Source organism: Leucoraja erinacea, chromosome 5 (genome assembly GCF_028641065.1).
Source record: "Leucoraja erinacea ecotype New England chromosome 5, Leri_hhj_1, whole genome shotgun sequence".
Classification (NCBI taxonomy): Eukaryota; Metazoa; Chordata; class Chondrichthyes; order Rajiformes; family Rajidae; genus Leucoraja; species Leucoraja erinaceus.
Genome location: NC_073381.1, coordinates 40370866 through 40396079, shown reverse-complemented (window position 1 = coordinate 40396079; position 25214 = coordinate 40370866). Strand labels below are relative to the sequence as shown.

The window sequence follows — 25214 nt, the reverse complement described above, 5'->3', positions numbered from 1 at the left end:
TGCTGATCTCATCCTCATTCACAGGGGCTGAGTTCAGTTTTGCAGAGACTGGATGGTTGAGGTAATTGACATAATTGAGGTATATAGAATTATGAGGGTATAGATAGAGTAGATTGTAGGAAATGTATCCATTTATCAGAGGTAGATAAAACTAGAGGATATAGGCCCAGGGTAAGGGGGAAGAGATTTAAAGGGGATACCCACTTCCCCAGACAAAAGTTGAAGCAAGTGGTTGAACTATATCCAGATTAATTGTGTAGAAAAGAACTGCAGGTGCTGGTTGACACCAACATTGACACAAATGCTGGAGTAGGACAGGCAGCATCTCCGGAGAGAAGGAATGGGTGACGTCTCGAGTCAAGACCCTTCTTCAGACTGAGGTATTAATCCAGAGTTATTGGTTGGGTTTCGAGAGCTATGGACTAAGAGGTGGGCAATGAGGTTAATACCGAATGCCCCCTGCTCGGCTTGGACAGGTTGGGCTGCATGGCCTGTTTTCATGCCTTGCTGTCAGCCCGGGATGACTGTGGGACTGTCCAAGGATTACTGTAGTAATGTCCCAGGATGACGGTCAAGACTATCCCGGGATAACTGTAGCACTGTCCTTGGATGACTGTCCCTGTCCCGGGATGACCGTAGGACTGTCCCGGGATGTGTCTGGCCTGGGATGTCTGAAGGAGGGTCTCGATCTGAAATGTCACCCATTCCTTCTCTCCAGAGATGCTGCCTGACCCGCTGATGTACTCCAGCATTTTGTGTCTGTCCCGGGATGACTATAGGACTGTCCCGGGATGTCTGTGTCTGTCCCGGGATGACTATAGGACTGGCCAGGGATGTCTGTCTGGCCCGGGATGTGTCAGCGCCTGTGTCTGGCCCGGGATGTGTGTGTCTGTCCCCGGATGGGTCTGTGTCTGTCCCGGGATGTCTGCGTCTGTCCCGGGATGTGTGTGTGTGTGTGTGTGTGTCTGTCCCGGGATGTGTGTGTCTGTCCCGGGGTGTGTGTGTCTGTCCCGGGATGTGTGTGTCTGTCCCGGGATGTGTGTGTGTGTGTGTCTGTCCCGGGATGTGTGTGTCTGTCCCGGGGTGTGTGTGTCTGTCCCGGGATGTGTGTGTCTGTCCCGGGATGTGTGTGTGTCTGTGTCTGTCCCGGGATGTGTGTGTGTCTGTGTCTGTCCCGGGATGTGTCTGTGTCTGTCCTGGGATGTGTCTGTGTCTGGTCTGTGTCTGTGTCTGTCCCGGGATGTGTCTGTGTCTGTCCTGGGATGTGTCTGTGTCTGGTCTGTGTCTGTGTCTGTCCCGGGATGTGTCTGTGTCTGTCCCGGGCAGGCTGCCCCTTGCGGCGGCTTTTTGCGCTTCAGGTCCGATGTTGCTGCCGCTGTCGGTGGCGGCGCTGACGGCCGTTTACTACCTGGGCCGGTGGCTGATGTCGGGGACCGCGGGCCGCGTGTCGAGCTCGGCCTTAGCCCCGGCCCCGGCCCCAGGCTCCATGCGGGGCAAGACGGTGATCGTGACCGGCGCCAACAGCGGCATCGGCCGGGCGACGGCGAGCGGCCTGGCGCGGCTTCAGGCCCGGGTCATCCTGGCGTGTCGCGACCCGGCCGCAGCCGAGGAGGTGGCCCGCGAAATGCGGCAGCAAGACCGGGGCGACGGCGCGGCCTCCGGGGAGGTGTTGGTTCGACAGCTCGACCTCGCCTCACTCACCTCCGTGCGGGGCTTCTGCCAGCGGATCGTGGAGGTGAGAAACACCGGGGATATACTGGGCCTGGGGGTGGATAAATAAACACCCGGGGAAATACTGGGCCTGGGGGTGGATAAATAAACACCCGGGGAAATACTGGGCCTGGGGGTGGATAAATAAACACCCGGGGAAATACTGGGCCTGGGGGTGGATAAATAAACACCCGGGCCTGGGGGTGGGTGGATAAATAAACACCCGGGGGAAATACTGGGGGTGGATAAATAAACACCCGGGAAAATACTGGACCTGGGGGTGGATAAATAAACACCCGGGGAAATACTGGGCCTGGGGGGTCGATAAATAAAACACCCGGGAAATACTGGGACCTGGGGGTGGATAAATAAACACCCGGGGAAATACTGGGCCTGGGGGTGGATAAATAAACACCCGGGGAAATACTGGGCCTGGGGGTGGATAAATAAACACCCGGGGAAATACTGGGCCAGGGGGAGGAGAAATAAACACCCGGGGAAATACTGGGCCGGGGGGTGGATAAATAAACACCCGGGGAAATACTGGGCCTGGGGGGATAATAAATAAACACCCGGGGAAATATACTCGGGGTGGGGTGGATAAATAACACCCGGGGAAATACTGGGCCTGGGGGAGGATAAATAAACACCCGGGGAAATACTGGGCCTGGGGGTGGATAAATAAACACCCGGGGAAATACTGGGCCTGGGGGTGGATAAATAAACACCCGGGGAAATACTGGGCCTGGGGTGGATAAATAAACACCCCGGGGAAATACTGGGCCCGGGGTGGATAAATAAACACCCGGGTAAATACTGGGCCTGGGGGTGGATAAATAAACACCCGGGGAAATACTGGGCCTGGGGGTGGATAAATAAACACCCGGGTAAATACTGGGGTGGATAAATAAACACCCGGGGAAATACTGGGCCTGGGGGTGGATAAATAAACACCCGGGGAAATACTGGGCCTGGGGGTGGATAAATAAACACCCGGGGGAATACCTGGGGGTGGATAAATAAACACCCGGGGAAATACTGGGCCTGGGGGTGGATAAATAAACACCCGGGGAAATACTGGGCCTGGGGGTGGATAAATAAACACTCGGGGAAATACTGGGCCTGGGGGTGGATAAATAAACACCCGGGGAAAATAGTACTGGGCCTGGGGGTGGATAAATAAACACCCGGGGAAATACTGTGACCTGGGGGGTGGATAAATAAACACCCGGGGAAATACTGGCCCTGGGGGTGGATAAATAAACACCCGGGGAAATACTGGGCCTGGGGTGGATATAAATAAACACCCGGGGAAATACTGGGCCTGGGGGGTGGATAAATAAACACCCGGGGAAATACTGGGCCTGGGGGTGGATAAATAAACACCCAGGGAAATACTGGGCACCCGGGGAAATACTGGGGGTGGATAAATAAACACCCGGGGAAATACTGGGCCTAGGGGTGGATAAATAAACACCCGTGGAAATACTGGGCCTGGGGGTGGATAAATAAACACCTGGGGAAATACTGGGCCTGGGGATGGATAAATAAACACCCGGGGAAATACTGGGCCTGGGGGTGGATAAATAAACACCCAGGGAAATACTGGGCCTGGGGGTGGATAAATAAACACCCGGTGAAATAATTGGCCTGAGAGGGATAAATAAACACCCGGGGAAATACTGGGCCTGGGGGTGGATAAATAAACACCCGGTGAAATAATTGGTGAGAGGTGTCAGGAGATGGATAAATAAACACCCGGGTAAATACCAGCCAGGGGGACGCAAACCTGCGTGTGGATAAATGCCCTGCGAAATAGAGAACACAAGGAGCTTGGGAATGGCTAAACACAGGTCAGAAGGAGCCTGGTAGTGGAAAAATGCCTAATTAAAGAGTAAAATTGGGCATGAAGAACCTGTGAGTAGATAAATATTCAGGGCGTGGGGAAACATTGGGAAAGAAGCACTAGGAAATGTTAAAGTATCAGGCAGAAAGAGCCTGGGAGTTGATAAATACGTGGAGAATGGAGAAATCTAGAGTAGAAGAGTGGATAAATACTAGAGGAAATAGGCAGCAGGAGGTGCCTACAAATACCCAGAGAACGAGGAGATACTGGAGAGCAAGAGCCTTGGAGTGAATAAATACATGGGTAATGGGCTAAAACTGGGATGAAAGAGACTGTGTATCCATGTCTGGGAATGGGGAAATGCCGTGGACGTGGATAGTTAACTAGGGTGCAGGATAATATTGGGAAAGAAGAGCCAGGTGAAGATTAATAATAATAATAATAATAACTTTATTTGTTAAGCACCTTAAAAACAACCAAAGCTGACCAAAGTGTTGTACAGAAAAAAGAAAACAAGCAAGACATCATAAAACAGGCAGAACAACAGAACATACAACTAACACGAGGCGCATAAATTACATACAAAAATCCAAACAATAAATTAAAAAACATAAAACACAAGTACGAACAACGCAGCAAAACCAAGCAAATAAAGTTAATAAACAATTCAACACCTCACTGGTCTACAAAGGCCATGGAGAATAGATATGTCTTCAGGAGTGATTTAAAAACAGCTAGAGAAGGGGCCTGTTTAACGTGCAGAGGCAATTCATTCCACAATCTCGGAGCCGACACAGCAAAGGCACGGTCCCCTCTGAGCTTCCGCTTAGTCTTTGGCTCAATCAGGAGCAGCTGATCATCTGACCTGAGAGAGCGGGAGGGCGAATAAGGGTGAAGAAGCTCAGATAGGTAGGACGGGGCAAGACCACTTAGGGATTTAAAAGTAAATAAAAGAATTTTAAAACGAATCCTATACTGAATAGGCAGCCAGTGGAGAGAGGCCAAAAGGTGAGAAACATGATCATGCTTTCGTGTGCCAGTCAAGAGACGAACAGCTGCATTCTGTACCATCTGGAGACGGGCGATGGAGGAGGTTGGTGATTGCAAATGTGTATACCTGGAAACAGGAATAACCCTGAGCATGGGAGGACTGAGGGAGGGACACTCAGGGTCTGAAGAAGGGTTTCGGCCCGAAACGTTGCCTATTTCCTTCGCTCCATAGATGCTGCTGCACCCGCTGAGATTCTCCAGCTTTTTTGTGTAACGAGGGAGGGACACTTGTTGGTTCAGATATCCAAATACATAAAAGAGCCAATTATTGGATGGGATGGTCAGGGAGTACAATTCACATTGCATATGGGAATACCAATGGAGTATACAAAAAGCAAAAGTTTGGAAGAACTCAACTGGTCAAGCCACGCTTATGGAGGCAAAAGTGCATACATTCAATGATGGGATAGTCACCACAGCAAAATAAAGGAATAAAGCACTACAAATGTTTTTGGTCAAAGTCGTAGATTCGTACAGCACAGAAGCAGGCCCATTGGCCTAATCTGTTCAACTAAAATGCCCATCTACGCTAGACCCACCTGCCCACAGTTAGTTCATATCCCTCTAATTCTTCCCTATCCACATACATGTCTAAATGCCTTTTAAATGTTGTTTATAGTGCCAATATCTTAAGAATGAGATAAATAATGCCAGAGAGTAATGGTGGATGGTTGTTTGTCAGGTTGGAGGCCAGTGTCTAGTGGGGAGCCACAGGGATCTGTGTTGGGTCCACTGTTGTTTGTCATGTACATCAATTATCTGGATGATGGTGTGGTAAATTGGAAGTATGCAGATGATACTAAGATAGGAGGGGTTGTGGATAATGAAGTAGATTTTCAAAGTCTACAGAGAGATTTATGCCAGTTGGAAGAGTGGACTGAAAGATGGCAGATGGAGTTTAAGGACAAATCAAAATAAAATAGGACGTACATGGTAAATGGTAGGGAATTGAAGAATGCAGGTGAACAGAGGGATCTGGGAATAACTGTGCACAGTTCCCTGAAAATGGAATCTCATGTAGATAGGGTGGTAAAGAAAGCTTTTGGTGTGCTGGCCTTTATAAATCAGAGCATTGAGTATAGAAGTTGGGATGTAATGTTAAAATTGTACAAGGCATTGGTGAGGCCAATTCTGGAGTATGGGGTACAATTTTGGTCGCCTAATTATAGGAAGGATGTCAACAAAATCGAGAGAGTACAGAGGAGATTTACTAGAATGTTGCCTGGGTTTCAGCAACTAAGTTACAGAGAAAGGTTGAACAAGTTAGGGCTTTATTCTTTGGAGCGCAGAAGGATAAGGGGGGACTTGATAGAGGTCTTTAAAATGATGAGAGGGATAGACAGAGTTGACGTGGATAAGCTTTTCCCACTGAGAGGAGGGAAGATGCAAACAAGGGGACATGACTTGAGAATTAAGGGACAGAAGTTTAGGGGTAACATGAGGGGGAACTTCTTTACTCAGAGAGTGGTGGCTGTGTGGAATGAGCTGCCAGTGAAGGTGGTGGAGGCAGGTTCGTTTTTATCATTTAAAAATAAATTGGATAGTTATATGGACGAGAAAGGAATGGAGGATTATGGTCTGAGCGCAGGTATATGGGACTAGGGGAGAATCCGTGTTCGGCACGGATTAGAAGGGTCGAGATGGCCTGTTTCCGTGCTGTAATTGTTATATGGTTAACTAGGGTAAGAACTGTAGAATCATTGGAATTTAGATCAATAAATCAGAACTAAGATTAGAACAAGTGTATCAGATTATCATAATAATCTGTGGCTGCTGGGAAATGAAGGAAAGAATAACTGGGTATATGTGAATAAACAGGAATAGGTCAATAATTCATAACTTGTGAAAGCAACTGCTTGTAAATAAGAGTTGGGGTAGTAAATGTTGGATAGTCAGAAATTGGAAACAACCTGGTGCTGAAGCTCATGACCCAACCCTGGGGGTAATAAATTGAGTTGTTACCTGACTGCAAAACTACCCAGAACTACAAACTTGAACCTACCAGAAGCATTGGCAGTATGAACTAGAGACTTGTTTAAAAAAAAATCTTTATAACTGACCATGTGCCCCTATAAATTATGATGTTTGCTCCATTTTGAAACAAACTGTCTCCTTAATCCTAAACCATGTTCGGCAAATTCCTCATGAACTCTCTAAGATCTTTGCGCTACAATGCCGCTTCTTCAATCCCTTTCAGGCTCATCCCTGTAGGGTTACATATGGTCATCATTCATCCTGCCCATGTGTGCCGCAGCATTTATCAATTCCTAACTGAATCTCAACAATTCAAGATCATTCTCTACACCCACACAGATCTTCATAACATCTGCAAACTTTCAAATGGTGCCCATAATACATACACCTAGATGATTAATAAAAGAGCAACTGTTCAACACTGAGTCCCGTGGGATACCACAGTACTCAAATTGCTTTCAGTCTCAGGCCTTCTGCCCAGTTCTCAGACAAGATTAATATATTGTTAATGCAGGCCCTTCCTGGGCGACAAACATCCAACTTATGGACATCCGGTATATACGAACGAGCTTCCACAGATATTATTAAATTCAAATGAGAACTATTCTCGAAAAATAAGTCTATTTACATGTAACCTCCCGACAGTAATCAGGCACCTTGTTTGTTCAGAACACAGGCTGCCAGTTTAAATGCAGGAAGACACTTAAGAGAGTACCTTTGGACATTGACAACATTCATGCAATAACAGAATTAGGCCATTCGGCCCATTGAGTCTACTCCACCATTTATTCATGGCTAATCTATCTCTCCCTCTCAACCCAATTCTCCTGCCTTCTCCCTGTAACTTTTGTCGTCCCCCCCCCCCCCCCCCACCGTGCTAATCAATAATCGCTGTTCAAATACCCTATGACCTTCATTACCACAGCCTTCTGTGGTAATGAATTCCACAGATTCACCACCCTCTGGCTAGAAAAATTCCTCCTCATCTCCTTTCTAAAGGTATATCCTTTTAGTCTGAAGCTGTGCCATCTTCTCCGAGTCTCTCCTGCTAAGTTGCAATGAGATTCCCCCCCCCCCCCGCCAACCCATCCTTCTAAACTCCATAGCCGCCAAACGCTCAACGTACGTTAATCCAATCATCCCTGGGATCATTCTCGTAAACCTCCTCTGGTCCCTCACCAACACATCTCTCCTTAGATATGGGACTGTCCACAATACTCCAAATGTGGTCTAACCAGTGCCTTTTCAAGCCTCAGCATTACATCCCAATCTGTTACATAGAAAATACAAACATAGAAAATAAACATAAATGGCTCCTACACTAAGAGAAGCTAGCAGTTTAACTTCATTCACCATCTTGTTGACTTAAAAAACCCCATTAAAATATGGAAATATGGAAATATGACCTATTCCTTGGATTTTCTTGAGAGAGACAAATGTCTATTCACTCAGCATATGGTTTCCCAGTGACTTTTTACTGGTTTGTCATCAGGAATTTCTACTAATCTGATGTCTGATTCAACGTGGTGCCCATGTACTGCCAAGAAAACAGCGAAGCTCATCAAGAAATCAGTGAAGAATCCTCATAGATACGTAAAGGCAGAAATTCAGATGTACTGTGTATCCCTGTAAATGCTGGAAGTTGCTGTTGGATTTACCAACTAATCACAGGGATCCCTTCAGTACAACATTGGTACTACAAATAAATCAGACCCTGTCCTTTTGTTGTACACATGCCTTTCCCCAGCTATTAAATATGAGGACAAGTGGTTTTCACAAAATCTTAATTGCTTATGACCTTTAAACAAAGTTTCTGTTTACTTTATCTTACAAGATTGCATATCCATTTCCATAATAAATATTTAAAGATTAGGATTTTTAGTTTCTGAGATCTGATCCTGACTCTGCCTCTGATGTTAAATACAGTTTAAAAAAAAATGTTATATGCACAGCACAGTTGTTTGAGACACTACTAGTGAAATGGAAAATTTGTGATTTAAATCATGGGTCTGTTAACAATATTATTGTTTACACGTGAATTCCATTTGGCAATGTTTTTTGATTTTTCAGATAATTCTCATAATCCCTCTTTTCTATGTGTAGATGCTTGATTTTATCAAGCCCGAACATTTTCCATTCAGTTTGCAGGGTATATGGTTCAATTTAAAACATGCATCCTCATGACTGCATTCCGGTGGGGCAGGATGGTCTTCATCGGTGATTGCCGCACTCAGCAAACCACTAATTACTTGCCCACTGAGAGCATATTGTGGGGGGCATGCTTCTTGCTTCAGCGCTGTACATGTGGACACAATTTCTCAAGTTGCTGATCCACAACTGAGATAACAATAGCTAAAATTGTTATATTAAGTTTATTTTTTTCTTTATGCCTTAGAGGTTTCGTTTTCCTGCGATTCTTTATGGACGTGAACTTTTTCTTACCGATGTGACATGAAGTTGTTGCATCGTGTTGATTCGGGATAAGCCAAACGTTAGGTTATAGTGAGGGGGTGGTATAATGGAACTTAAATTAATAATACCCCGTGTATAAAGTTTACATGCACCCCCCACTCTTTCAGACTACAAAGCCAGTATTTCGCACCATCATCAGCTTCATTCCATTTAGTCCACAGACTTTTTTTCCCTGTTCACGGACTAAAATTACCAACTACAGTTTGAACCACGGATGAAAAGTTCTTTTTATCTGCAGATGGTCCCTTTTTCAACCTCTCCATTCGATCAGAAAAGGGTATTTTTTAATGTAGATGGACTAGTTCATTGAAGATTTCTGCAATGTAATTTCTCAAGTAAAGTATATCAGGTGTTGAGAGTGGACAGAAATTTGCTACTGGCAGTGAGTTTGAGTAAATGTAATTGTACTTTTTGTTAATTTTAAAATGCATTTTAAAATGACAGTTTGTGTTTTTAAAAGAGTAGCAAATCAATACCAATCACGAGTTCACTATGTTTGGAATGAAACAGACACCGGTGATACTGATAATTATAGAAGGAAAACTTAAATTCAGGTCAGATGTACCAAGTACTTAGTTGTTAGTATGTTGAAAACAGAAATGTAACCTATAATCAATATACTTCTGAACAATGTATTTTTCTTGGGATTTTTTTACATATATAATCCTTTTCTTACCGATGTGATATTTGGTGTTGCATCATCTTGTTGGAGGCTAGACATACCTCAAATTGTAGCGTAGGGGTGATATGATGGAAGTTAAGTGGATACTATCTTGTATAAATCTTAATACAGGCGCACAACCTTTTATCCGAAAGCCTTGGGACCAGACACTTGTCGGATTTCGGACATTTTCGGATTTCCGAATGGAAGATTTTTAGCGTAGATTAGGTAGGTAGCGCGGGTGGTTTGAAAAGTCTGGAGCGGCTGCCTCCTCCCCGGAGACCGGGGAATCATTGTAAATCATTGCATAAATGTTAGTCAGTTAGTTTGGAGGGATTTTATGTGGTGGGGTGGGTGGGTGAAGGGGTAAACTTTAATTCTTAGTCCCCTACCTGGTCGGCGACTCCCAACATCGCGGAGCTGGGGGCTCCGTCCGGCCGTGGGCGGCGCCGGTTGTAGCTCCGACCCCGGCAGCTCCACCCCTGGCTGCGCGGCGCTCCAAATCCAGCGCCGCCCGAAGCCCCCAGCCCCCAGCTCCGCGAACGTTGGGAGAAGGCGGGCTCAGCGCCCTGGAGCTTACCGCACAGCGACCCGGTAAGGCATTGCCCGCTTCCCGCTGGTATCCCAGCGCTGCGACGCAGCCGACTCCCAACATTTGCGGAGCCTCGCAGACAGGGGTAGAGTTGCCGGGGTCGGAGCTACAACCGGCGCCGCCCGCAGCCCCAGCTGGGAGTTGGCGGCTACAGCGCTGCGGAGCTTACTGCACGGCGACCCGGTAAGGCATTGACCGCTCCCCGCCTCTCCGACCAGGTAGGGGACTAAGAATTGAAGTTTACCCCTTCAACCCCCCCCTTCACATAAACGTCCTCCAAACTAACTGACTAACATTTAAGCAATGATTTACAGATGTTTAAGTGTCTCCCCGGTCTCCGGGGAGGAGGCAGCCACTACAGTAGTACAGACCTGGGTTGACCGTGGGTCGTTTCGGGTCAAGTTTGGCGCCAAACGCAGATTTGGTGTGCAGACGACATCCTGGAAAAAATGGCCGGTTTTCGGAGTTTTTCGGTTTCCGGAACACCGGATAAAACGTTGTGCACCTGTACTTGCAATTAAACAATTTTTTTGCTTGATATGAACAATGACATCGAAACATATTCACAATGTTTTGTTAATTTTAGACAATTTCTTATTTGTGATGACATTTGGGAGCCATTTCTGTAGTGCGTAACCATCTATTTTTGCTTCTCTTAAAACCCCCCTCAAAGTTCATAATCGTTGAGCTGTACATCACAGAAACATGCTCTTCGGCCCACCATATCCATGCTGACCAACTGGGCATTCTAGACTAATTCCATTTAGTTCGTTATCCGTTAAACCCTTTCCATCCTTATATCTGTCCAAATGTATTTTTAAAAGTTGTGATATATCCACTTCTACAGCTTGTTCGAGTAGCTCATTCCATATATGTACTAGCCTCTGAATTATAACCATATAACAATTACAGCACGGAAACAGGCCATCTCGGCCCTACAAGTCCGTGCCGAACAATTATTTTCCCTTAGTCCCACCTTCCTGCACTCATACCATAACCCTCCATTCCCTTCTCATCCATATGCCTATCCAATTTATTTTTAAATGATGCCATCGAACCTGCCTCCACCACTTCCACTGGAAGCTCATTCCACACCGCTACCACTCTCTGAGTAAAGAAGTTCCCCCTCATGTTACCCCTAAACTTCTGTCCCTTAATTCTGAAGTCATGTCCTCTTGTTTGAATCTTCCCTATTCTCAAAGGGAAAAGCTTGTCCACATCAACTCTGTCTATCCCTCTCATCATTTTAAATTGCCTCTAGGGTTCTTCTTAATTCTCTCCCCCTCACCCTAAGCCTAGTTTTGGGGAAAAGACTGTGAATGCTCACTTTAACCGTGCCTCTCATGATCTTGTACACCTCACTAATGTCACCCCTCGGCCTTCTACACTCCAAGGAAAAAGTCCCAGCCGATACAACTCTCCCTATATCTCAACCCCACAAGCCCAGTAAATTTTCCATTTACTGTTCCTACTCTGGTGTGACATATTAAATTGTAACACATCACATTTAATGGAGTTAATTCCTTGATCCACTTTTCCGACTGATTCCGATCTTCTTGTAAACCAAGATATCCTTCCCCACTGTCCACTGTAGAATCTTTTCGGTGACATCTGCAAATTTACTCACAATGTTAACTACATTGTCATCCATATCGTGAATGTATATAATAGCAGTGGACCCAGCCTCACGGCTTTCAATTTGTTCCAGTCCTCCAATCAGAGAAACAACACTCCACAAACCACCTTATGAATCCTTTTTCCAAGCTAATTTTGAATCCAAATTGCTAGCTCACATTGGATTCCACATGTTCTATCCTTCCAGACTAGCTACCATGTGGGACCTTGGCAAAGGCCTTGTTAATGTCCATATGGACAATGTTCACTGCCCTGCTCTCATCAATCCTCGTGGTGACCTCTGCAAAAAAAAATATTCTCAGATTTGTGAGACACGATTTCGCACACCAAAAGTTCTTACTTTCACTCCTATGTCCATAGCATATTTTGATAATGGATAGATCATTCTGGGAAAGATCCACAAATTCCTTCTTTGTGAGCAGTGCATCAATGTGATGGATGAAAAGTACTTTTTTATCTTCTTCTCTCCATAAGGAAGAACAAAGACTGGATGTCCTCATCAATAACGCTGGAATTTTCCAGTGTCCCTACATGAAAACCGAGGATAGTTTTGAGATGCAGTTTGGGGTGAATCACCTGGGACACTTCCTTCTCACCAATCTCCTCATGGATCTCCTCAAGCGGTCTGCCCCAAGCAGAGTGGTGGTAGTGTCCTCCAAGCTCTACAAGTATGGTGAGATCAATTTTGATGATCTGAACAGCGAAAAAAGCTACAACAAAAGCTTTGGGTATAGCAGGAGTAAGCTGGCCAACATCCTGTTCACCCGTGAACTAGCCAAACGTCTGGATGGTACTGGTGTCACGGTAAACGTGCTACACCCAGGCATTGTGCGCACAAACCTGGGAAGACACATCAGTATCCCTTTACTTGGACAACCGATCTTCAAGTTCGTGTCCTGGGCTTTCTTTAAAACTCCAGAACAAGGAGCAGAAACATCTCTCTACCTGGCTACATCTCCTGACGTTGATGGGGTGTCGGGTGAATATTTTGGAGACTGCAAGCAGGAAGAGTTATTGCCCAAAGCAATGGATGATGCAGTTGCAAAAATGTTGTGGGATGAGAGTGCGAAAATGGTGGGACTGAACTCACCACTGTAAATATTCTATGTTGTAAATATACATTTTGAGTAGATTATTGACTAATTGAATTTCAATAAATCTTTGACTGTATATTTGGAAACCAGTTATTACACCAGGGAATGTTCACGCCATAATGTTCAAAATGTTTGAATTAGCAGAATATATTTAAATGAACATCAGTTGTGTTTTTTGTCGATGACTGCTTCTGCCTTACACCAGTTAACAGAATGTTGTTACTTTGGAGGTCAAAAATGTTATTACGGCACCTAATAACTGTTAAGAAAAGGGGATTGCCCTATTAGGTAATGGCAATGCTCAGTTCTGTTTCGTTGACATTTATTGTTGCAATTTGGCAAGTTTCACTGATCGACCCTTTCTCTCAGCATAACATACAAAACTTCAATCATTTCAAATTTTTTAGCACTTACCAAATAAATACTATTCCTGAAAGCAAAATGTTAGTCTGCTGTTTTGTACTACATAGAGAGATAATGGAGTTAACTAGAAGTTTAACAATATACCTTTAGTAGAGGCAGTGTCATGGAAAGGAAGTTAGTTTTGTTCTGATTTTATGCATCTTTTTCATTTTCTGAAGTACTAGGCATTCCGAGGTTACATAAAATAGTCTGTTCCTGAGAATGAAATGATCCAAGTTGAAAATGACCAGTTTTCCCCTCAAACCTTAAGGTGCAATCATTGGGCTCAACAGCCCTAGCAGAGAGTAGACTGGAGAAGGTCAGCATTGGTGATATGAGTTGTGACCAGCAAGTGAACTGTGATAAATGTTTGTCTGAATACAGCCCGGGTGAAGTGATGTGGGGAGCTGATCTGCAGATCAACGTGACAACTGGCGGCAGTTCGATAAAAGAAAGGTGACGAGACATGGCTTGGGGTTCATAACATTTGATCATACCTCAAGAAGACTTTGGAGAAGGTATTGGATTAGAGCCTGAAGAAGTGTTCCGACCTGAAATGTCACCTATTCCTTTTCTCCAGAGATGCCGCTTGACCCGTTGAGTTACTCCAGCATTTACCTTCAATATAAACAGCATCTGCAGTTCCTTCATACAACTTGGATTTTTCTCTGGGTGATCCCTACATAGTTTTATGGTGAAGAGATTCGAATGCTGTGCTCGAGAGCAGAGTCTAGAATAAATTGTGTAAATCGGGTCTTCAACAACATGGGGACCCACTGTTTCATAAATTGGTAGTGTATTTTAATTCCTTCCTTCAATTACTTCAATAACGCAACAGAATTTGTAGCTATTCACTGAAACAATGGGCTACCAGAAAAAAGACAAAAAAAATTCAGAACTGGATTGTAAAAAGTACAAATTTTATGAATGAATAACTACAGATAATGCTGTTTTTGCGGGGATGTGCTGATAATTTAGACACAATTATCAGATTTTAACAAAAGGCAATTTTTATACATTTTGGTTTCACCATGTAGAAATTACAGCAGTGTTTATACATAGTCCCCCCCCCCCATTTCAGGGCACCATAATGTTTGGGACACAGCAATGTCATGTAAATGAAAGTAGTCATGTTTAGTATTTTGTTGCATATCCTTTGCATGCAATGACTGCTTGAAGTCTGTGATTCATGGACATTACTAGTTGCTGGGTGTCTTCTCTGCCAGGCCTGTATTGCAGCCATCTTTAGCTTATGCTTGTTTTGGGAGCTAGTCCCCTTCAGTTTTCTCTTCAGCAAATAAAAGGCATGCTCAATTGGGTTCAGATCGGGTGATAGACTTGGCCACTCAAGAACTAACCATTTTTTAAGCTTTGAAAAACTCCTTTGTTGCTTTAGCAGTATGTTTGGGATCATTGTCTTGCCGTAGAATAAACCTCCGGCCAATGAGTTTTGAGGCATTTGGCTGAACTTGAGCAGATAGGATGTGTCTATACACTTCAGGCATATCAGCAGTTGTATCATCAATGAAGATAACTGAGTCAGTACCTTCGCCAGCCATACATGCCCAGGCCATAACAGCCCCACCACCGTGTTTCACAGATGAGGTGGTATGCTTTGGAACTTGGGCAGTTCCTTCTCTCCTCCATACTTTGGTCTTGCCATCACTCTGATATAAGTTAATCTTCGTCTCATCTGTCCACAAGACCTTTTTCCAGAACTGTGGTTGCTCTTTTAAATAATTCTTAACAAACTGTAATCTGGCCATTCTATTTTTGCGGCTAACCAGTGGTTTGCATCTTGCAGTGTAGTCTCTATTTCTGTTCATGAAGTCTTCTGTGGACAGTGGTCATTGACAAATCCACACCTGAATAGTGTTTCTGATCTGTTGGACAGGTGTTTGGGGATTTTTCTTTATTATAGAGGGAATTCTTCTGTCATCAGCTGTTAAGGTCTTCCTTGGCCTGCCAGTCCCTTTGCGATCAGTTAGCTCACCAGTGCTCTCTTTCTTAATGATGTTCCAAACATTTGATTTTGGTAAGCCTAAGCTTTGGCTGATGTCTTTAACTGTTTTATTCTTATTTCTCAGTCTCATAATGGCTTCTTTGACTTTCATTGGTCCAACTTTGGTCCTCATGTTGATAAACAGCAATAAAACTTTCTAAAGGTGATGGAAAGACTGGAGGAAAGACTACGTGCTGAGAGCTCTCTTATACCTGCATTAAGGAGGCAATTAAGCACACCTGAGCAATTACAAACACCTGTGAAGTCATGTGTCCCAAACATTATAGTGCCCTGAAATGGGGGGACTATGTTTAAACACAGCTGTAATTTCTACATGGTGAAACCAAAATGTATAAAAATGGCCTTTAATAAAATCTGACAATGTACCCTTTAACCGCATGTGATACTTTCTATTACAAATCTCAAATTGTGGAGTACAGAGGCAAATAAATAAATTATGGGTCTTTCTCCCAAACATTATGGAGGGCATTGTAACTTAAAAACCTGTACATTTTTGGAGTGTGGCAGGAACCTGGAGCACCCGGGGAAAACCTACGCGGTCAGTCTAAGGGACAATGTACGAACTTCGTAATCCATTGATCGAACCTCTTCTAAGATTCTTCTTGACCTATGCATGAACTCTCACTTTTCTCTGTTTCCCTTCCTTAGGCGTTCTCGCACATAACTCACAGCTCCAATTGCCTGAAGCCCATCTTTTATGGTTTCATTGTGATTCTATGAAAGAAATAAGCCTGAAAGTTATCACAGAAAGTCATAAGGAAATCTATTATTTCTTGTTTTCATCTTCATCATAGACTGACAAGATTTTCTTGTTTGGAATGTTATCACATCAGACCAAGCTCTTTACATCTCTATTGATTAATAACTAATGATGAATCCCAGACACTATCCAAATCAGTTGGCTATGGTAAGTAGGCAGTTGCAGGATTGCATGGTGAATTAAAACGATTTGTAAGTCAAGAATACCATTGTAAAACTGATCATCAAAATCTTGTGATCTTACCATTAACTGTTTGTTACAGCTGATGTGGAATTAATACTATTAAAAAGTGTAATTAAAAGATTAAGTTCACAGACATAGATTATGGACATTGACAGGAGGCACCAGTTTCCATTGATCTTTCAGATGCATTCCTTTGCTCCTTGTCGACTGAATAATGGAGTGGTCAGATTTGTGCTATAAGTGGAAAGTAGTTTTGTTATGGTAAAATTGTTTCATCCAGATACTTAAAGGCAAACCAAATTTTAAAGGTTTGTACTCTTATTAATGTGACAATATAGATTGGTGATTAATATTAACCCTTGGTGCACCAATATATAGTTATCTTATGTAGAGATGGATATGTTGTTCAGGATAATTTTCTGGATAAAGCCCTACATTGTGGTCAACAGTCTAAAGGTCACAATAATGATTTTCATAGTTATAGTTCATTTTTCAACTGGATGAAAATGTATCCTTTGTTGGACCTGTTCATCAAGCTTTAACGTTTAGAGTGAATAACAGCATTTGAATGGGGGAAGAGGGAAATAACAAAAAGAAAATTAAGGCAGCTCAGAAAAGAATGGGGAGAATATAGTAATTATGCATAAAAACTTAATATTTAAAATTCCACCAATTAGTTATTGCACCTAATCAAGCTATTCTGACATCTGAAAATTGATGGTAAGCTTTTGTGTAGGAAGGAACTGAAAATCCTGGTTTAAACTGAAGATAGACACAAAATGCTGGAGTAACTGGAGAGAAGGATTGGGTGACGTTTCGGATCGAGACCCTTCTTCAGACTGAACTTTTGTTGTGGGGAGGGAATGCCGGCTTGTGCGGAAGTGACAAAATGGGCAATTTAATGGGCAGATTGTACTTGTTACTTAATGAGCACTCCATCAAAGATCGACATAAAGTGCTAGACTAATTCAGTGGGTCAGGCTGGATTTCTGGAGAAAGAGGATAGGTGACGTTTCGGGTCGGGACCCTTTGTCAGAGAGTGAATAAAGGTCTGAGAAAGGGTCATAACCAAAATGTCACCCATCCTTTTTCTCCAGAGATGCTGCCTGACCTGCTGAGTTACTCCAGCATATTGTGTCTATCTTTTGAATAAACCAGCATCTGCAGTTCTTTGTTTCTACATTGGAGCTCTTCACCAAAGTGTTTTTTAAATGACAGCAGATTGAACTCTGCTGCTGGGCGCTTTGTAGAGTGATCCCTGGCATCATCCAAAGTAGATTGGAAGCTACAAGAAGAGGAATTGTGAAAGGGTTTGAGATACACAAACAGGTTTATGTTGCAAAAAAAAGTAAAATTCATCATTACCTAGACCTGTGTCTGGCAATTTCAACCTAACAAGGAACTGGGATCGCATTGCTCTCTTGCTAAAACCTCGGCCAAAAATGGTAATTGTATTTTAAGAACCTCAATGGAACACAATTCACATATTTAAATCAATGCCTCTTTATCTTTGTAATAAAAATGAACTGCAGATGCTAGTTTATACCAAAGATAGACACAACATGTTGGAGTAACTTAGCAGGTGAGGCAACATCTCTGGAGAAAATGAGTAGATGACTTTTTGGGTCAGGACCCTTCTTCAGACTAATTGGAGGGGGAACTGGAATCAAGAAAAGACTTGGACACATCAGGGTCAGAAACAGAAGACATCAGGCAGGGTGGTTTTGATAGGCTGATTGTTGGATAGGGACAGTGTGATCCCAAGAGGGATACATCGTTGCAAACTGGTACAGGTTTACTGATTTAATGGAGGAAGGGGGAGGGGAATGTTTGCATTTACAGTCATCTCAGTTAAAAATATAGAAAGTAGTATGATAAAATGTTACAGTGTGACAAAACATGTACATAAGAGAACCGAAGAATAAAATTGTAATTTAAATTTTTTTTCAATGAATCACAAATTAATAATAAATACTAAATCCTACAAAATGGTCATTGGGGAGTGAGAGAGATGTAAAAAACTCATTTGCTGGTCCTTTTCTTATAGAATTTGATTGACATCTGGCACAGTCTTTTGGAAGAAATCCAATTCCAATTGAGAGTGTAATTTCTGTAGGAACAAATCTGTTAGTTTTAATCAATCAGGGTACACCTCTAAAAGTATTGCTTTGAAACACCAGTGTTGCGTTAAACTAGCAGTGAAGGGCTGTAACAATCTGAATGTGGAATACTAATTTCTTGAGGGTAGACACTAACAGGATACTAGACAGGTAACATTATGCCAAAAAAAAACCTCAAAGCAAGATATGAAAATTGCACATCTATTAAAAATAGATATTGGTTGGACGTCTATTCACGTTTACACAAAATAAACCAAGGCAAGAGCTGAAAATGATTCATTGGGCTATCTTAAAATTTTTATTCTGGTTCTTACTGTAGAAAACAACTCAAGAATAAACTGCTGAGAAACATGTTGATCTAAATCCTGAGGGGTCTTTGACAGTAGTGGAGAGATATTTTCTATACCCTAAGTACAGAAAAATCATTATCCAAACAAAATTTACCTTTGTGTCTTTGGACTCTTCTAAATTGACAGCTGCAGATCCTGGATAATGCTGCCTGAAATAGATTTGTATATTTTACATGAAGCACAAGATTGTTATTCCCAATGAAATGGGTGCTGAGAACTGCACATGAGAAAGGATAACCCTATAAAAACACAAAGTATGGTCCAGAGGTCATACACTTTGTTCATCATTGGAATATGCCACACTCCTCTCACGAGAACATCCCAAATCTGTATCATTGAATAATCCACAAAATATGCAGTTCTTCACTTAAAAATAAAATTAAAATAAAGAGTTGAATGAAATTGAACCAAACCAATCTAAAACAATTAATGGTAAAACAATGTCACTAACAAAAGCCGAGTACTAAAGGTAAGTATAATTCCCAAACATTTAGTACCAGCAATGCTAGCATGAAAAAAGAAATCTGATGTAAAAATGGAGGGCATCCATTTTTTACTGGCATATGGTAACAATAATTGTGGACGTACTTTAATGTTGGCACTGAATAGTGGGTAAGGTGAAGCCAACAACTTTGTCAATTTTAATAGCACTGCCAGTTTACTAAATTTTGTAATAATAAAAAAAACTAATAAAGGAAAGCCTACTAATGAGATGAAAGCAGAAACTTGTGGTACTTTCCACTGATGGATAGGATTATGCCCGTAGGGATTGTATGCTCACCTGCTGAGCTAGAGTTATTTTAACAATAGTTCAAGAGGATAGTGAAGTATATCAAGATTGACAGAATGAATGCTCAAAGCAGAAGCTTTGCTAAGTATTACAAGTTGCAGGGGGGTGTTGGCAGCATTTTGTGCAAATAACTGAACAGTCTACTTCTGGGACTTATTTAGTTATGCTTAAATATGTACCATTTGTTGCAGAAAAAAAATCTCTGAATATATTTGTAGGGGACCCTGTTGTTATTTACTTTTGGAAATGTGTAAAAATATCTTGTGTAAAAATTTAGAACGGGATTTGGATAACTCACCCAACAAAATATCTTTACCATTTTATATTTATGATGGGAATGACAGCCAGGATGGAGGGAAGAAAAAATTCCTCCGACTTCGAGGAGGAAGACTGACTAAAAAAAAAATCACACAGTGCATTGCAGTGTCAATAAGCAGAATACCTTTGCATGGACCTAATTGAAGCGAATAAGTGTTCATTTTTTAAATTATTAACATGATCAACGGATTCCTTTTTACAAAAAGTTACATTCTTCCAGACATATAGTGTTTTTATGGATTAATTGTTTGGGGGAAAAGCAAGGCAAAATTGGATAGTGAGATGTGGGAAGTTCCTGAGAGAGAGAGAATGGGAATCATTATTTTTTTGTTTTAATGAAATCCAGCAAATATGTATGCATTTTTTCTTGTATGTAGAGATTGTATTTATTTATTTTTCCTACAAATGCAATGAAGTAGGATTCAGGCAGGCAATTAATCCCCAATCACTCACATGCACATGGAAAATACTAAATACACAGATGTCAGTGACTAGAAACAGATTCTTACATTTTAACAATTATCTATTCATTTTTTGAACATTTTGTACACAGTATGTCTTTGAGTGGTTTTATGTATATCTTTCATCTCAAAATAAATATATAATTTCTGATTTCCTTGTTAATGAGATGCAGACCAGTGTTTACTAAAGTAACATCTGTTCCTTTTATGCAGGTGATTATTGCATGTTTCTACGTGAATCAAAGTATTTGGCAGCTAATTATACTGAACAATGCAGGCAGATAATACATGTTTGTGCACATCTGCATTAAAAGAAGATTCTTGCATAGAAATATTCAGAAAACAGTGCATGCATGGATATAGGCAAGAATTATTGTGTCTTGTTAGAAACCATTTACAGATTAAAGAGGAGAAAATTGTGTGCCTCCTGGTTGAAGATTGGTACTTACAGAAAGTTATGAAATAGACTCCGGGTGAGGAAAAGATTATCTTGAATGCCATAGATGGTTGTATGCTGTGTGTAAGAAATAATTCTGGCCAAATATAACTGGGAGCTGGGTAGAAGGGGTATTATACATTTATTTGTCAATATATCGAGAACTGAATAGTTTGCAACTAATGACATTATGAAATACTTCAAGATGAAGAGGATCAATCCTGGTGAGTTAAAACAATGTGATGACAGTCACTAATGTGGCATTTTTTTCTGCATATTGAAGGCAAGTGAAAAAAGGCAAGGAAATGCATATCTGACAGGAAAGGTCTGCACGTTTTAAAGGAGTGTGTTCTATTTCTCAAGCAGATCCTTCTCTGGCCCAGGCAAAGTAAGTTTGTATTTAAGACCAGTTGCAACGCTAGAGAAATTATATCCGATGCTCATTCAAATAAAACAATGTTCAGTTACTGGAAATTGAAATATTTCCTTGCAGCTGGAGAAGAATTGGGGCAGCACTGGATGAGATTTAGTGGGAAAATTCCAAATCTTACACGGTTCAGGCAATTCAGATTTCTGTTCAGTCTCCACACGATGTAGAAAATTGTATTATAAACATTTATGAAACATTTCTGTATTTTGCAATGTATTACCATCTGGTAATGTGACTGCCAACAACTCTTTAGCGATACTTTAAAATGGGTTGTATTGCATCGCTTTACAACGTGTTGCAGTTCACCTTGATGCTTGAGACCTGCCTGCCGATTTACTGCTACCAATAAACCACAAACACATGTTCAATAGCACATTTCAAAGGTCGGGGGGAAACTTTCAAGGTAAGTACCCTCATTAAACACAGTAAAATATAAGCCATTTTGCTTGTCATCAATGTTGTTAGATGAACTTAGCAATAGATTAGTTTGAAAATTAATTTTATCACTGGCTTCTGTTTTCTTTAATATACAAATAAACTACATTTTTCCAGGATTAATTGGGACTAATTATCTACAACGAGTAAACTGTCGCACAAGGCAGAATTTCTCTTATTAACATAGGATCTCATATTGATATTTTATTTCCAGTGGTGAATCTGTACAACAGGATCAAGACAATCATTCCAAACAAAAACAAATTGTAGACACAGGAGAATGCCGATGTTGGAATCCTGAACAAAACACAAAGTGCTGGAGTAATTCAGTTGGTCAGTCAGCATCTGTGGAGGGAATTCACAGGCATTGTTTCAGGTTATGATATAATTTTAGACTGATGGAGTAAAGATTGTGTGGGGGGAAGCTTGAAAAAAGATTCGGAGGCAGGACAAAGTGATGGGTGGAATTAGGTTAAGGGGGTGTGATTGGCAAATGGGTGGGGAAAGTGACACAGGCAAGAGATAAAAAGGAAAATGTCAGATAAGAGGAGAGGCGTGAAATGTAAAGTCGGTGGAAGGGATGTGGGGATGAGGAAAGGGGGAGAAAACAAATGTTAACATGGTGAGGAAATTTCCACATTCCCATATTAGTGTTAAGATTCTAACGAACATGAAGCCAGAATGAGGGAACCTAACTGGCTTCTTCCACCTAGACATCGTTGTCATCAGTGAAATTGCCATTTTCCCCCCTTGGATTTATGTCTCATGGGTTTCATCAAATTCCCACTGATTTTATATCAGCACAAGTGACTAATGCACATGCAAATTCAATTATTTTAAATGGCTGCATCAGTTGTCTGTTTTGTTAAAAGAAAGGTTTCTGTTGTTTGGAGCTAACGTAATTTTATTCTGGGCAAAAAACCCTGAAAGAATCCCAATTTACTACTTGTTAATATAAAGCCTTCTTCCTGCACCTCAACCCACTAGATACCATTGCACATTTTGTGCTCCACTGGTTGCAACTTGGCCCCGATGTCTAGTTCCCACTGGAAGATGCCTAGGATGGCAGTGATTTGGAGAGATGTAACAAAAATAGTAGGAGCTAGAATAGAGCACTGGACCCCTCATAAGTGACTTGCCCTTTGACGTTACCAAGGGTGATCTATGGCATATTCTCTTGCTTATTTATTAACAATGACCCAAACAAATTTAAAAAATCATTATTTCCTAAATAATCTTCAAATAGTTTGTGTTTTGATATGTAGGAGTGGATAAAAAGAAGCAGAAAAAATCTCTGCTGTTCTTAAAAATATTTTACTTTGACAGTGACCTCCAATCGTGGCTAAATTAAACAAATTAAAAATTGCTGGTGCTTAATTTCATGATTTTATCTAGTATTATTCCGCTCTGAATTGTTCAGTGTAGTTATTGATAATATCTATTTCTGCAATCTGGGTCCTTTATTTCTTCTGATCACTCTGCTTGGATAACTATCCCCCTGCTGTGATGAGGTTCAAATGTATTGCAATGAGCTACCAGTCTGGTCTTCATTGATAAATGTAGAAAGCAGATATAGAAACAAGGGACTGCAGGTGCTGGCTTACCTGGAGCTGTGATTTAGACTCAATTTTTTTTAGTTTTGGTTTAGAGATACAGTGCGGAAACAGGTCTTCGGCCCACTGAGACTGCACGAACCTGCAATCCCCGCACACGAATAGTATCAGACACACACAAGGGACAATTTACACTTACACCAAGCCAAGTAACCTACAAACCTGTACGTCTTTGGAGTGTTGGAGGAAACCAAAGATATCGGGAAAAAAACCCACATGGTCACGGGGGGAACATACATACTTCGTACAGACAGCACCCGCAGTCGGGATCGAAACCAGGTCTCCTGTATGGCAACAACTCTATCGCTGCGCCACCGTGCCGCCCGTTTTGATATGTTGCAGATATGACAACCATTATACAGAGAAGATCTGTAACAGTTAAGTCACCACAACAAGGGCTGTTGCATACCAATTACAGATGCAGCAAATGTAACCAAAGTAAAACTTGTCTGGAAAAATAAAGACTAGAAAATGTGCAGAAATAAATTTTATTTATAGACGAAGCCAACAGTCCAGTGAGGACCGATGCTTTATTAAAACAACTAATAAAATTACAACTTCTGTGAACATTTTAAATTTATTTAATCAGAAATGCTGTTGATTTTTCTCTCAAGGAATTTAACTGAAAGTGCAATGTCACGCAGCTTCATCAGAAATTAAGTTGAAGATAAAACATACTTCTCATAGTTGCCTGCACAGAAACAGGCTATTCGGTCCACCAAATCATAAAGCATTAATTTGCACTAATCTCGTATTAATCCTTGACAGTTTAATGTTTGACAGTTTAATTTCTCATTTCAGAGCTGACTCAAGTTTCAACTAAGAAACATCTATTCAGAAATTGCCATGGAAACCTTAAACATCGATTATTTGAGGTATTAGAATACTTAAAACTTCACAGAGTGAATTTCATTTCATGTCAGATCTACTCTCCGCTGAATCATGTTCATCTGTTAACCAACATTTTTTGGATTTTCAACCACACACTTGGTTTCACTCTGATAGAAAGCCATCGATATCTAATAACAAATGTGTTTTTGCTGCTTGGCTTGCTGAGTGTTTCCCGTGTCTTTTTATTTCACACTTACACCATCTGTGATTTGCTTTTGGGCTTTTGCGGGGCCTGACATCGCCCAGCGCGGATTTAACGGCCGCGGGACTTGCCATCGCCCACCGGGGGCTTTAACATTGGGAGAGATGGAGAGCAGGGGAGAGACAAGACTTTGCCTTCCATCACAATGAGGAGGAGATTCGCTGTGATGGATGTCTGTGTGAATTGAGTTGTTTGTGTGTCTTGTAAAATTGTTTATTTTGTTGTATGACTGCAGAAACCAAAGTTCCCAATGGAAAAATAAATTTAATTGTATTGTATACTTTAACCAAAGTAACATCGATTGCATCGTAAACTACTGCCTCACAGTGCCAGTGACCTTCGTACAATCCTGACCGCCCGTGCTGTCTATGCATGTTCTCCCTGTGACTCTGAGTTTCCACCGGGTGCTCACGTTTTTTTCTCGCATTCAAAGATTTGAGGGTTTGCCACTTTAAATTGGCCACTTTAAAATACCCCAGTGTGTAGGGTGTGGTTGTGAAAGTGGGATAACGTGTAACTAATGTTACCAGTTGATCGATGATCAGCATGGACTCGATGGGACAAAGGGCCTGTTTCCATGCTGTATAAATAACCCAAGCCAAAAGAATATCATTCATCTGACATGGATCACTGACAAGACCTCAAAGACAAGGCCAGCACTTCTTGCCCAATCTCCAGAAGCTTTTAAAGAATGATGCAGAGTTGGTGTGATCACCTTGCTGAACTGTTGCTGCCTCTATGCTGAAATACAAAATACAATATTCAA

The 25214-nt window shown here is 41.8% G+C and overlaps 1 protein-coding gene across 2 annotated transcripts; it reads left to right on the top strand.

The window, feature by feature from the left end:
* The first annotated feature begins 1174 nt into the window (after window positions 1–1174).
* On the top strand, window positions 1175–13110 carry rdh14a (retinol dehydrogenase 14a). Of its 2 annotated transcripts, none has more exons than XM_055635411.1 (2): window positions 1175–1735; window positions 12419–13110. In XM_055635411.1, exons 1-2 carry the CDS (start codon window positions 1180–1182, stop codon window positions 13036–13038), a joined length of 1176 nt encoding a protein of 391 aa, XP_055491386.1. In that variant the 5' UTR covers window positions 1175–1179; the 3' UTR covers window positions 13039–13110. The 2 variants fall into 2 exon arrangements, with proteins under 2 accessions (XP_055491386.1, XP_055491387.1); XM_055635412.1 differs by having other exon boundaries at window positions 1359–1735; window positions 12415–13110.
* Window positions 13111–25214: the final 12104 nt, after the last annotated feature.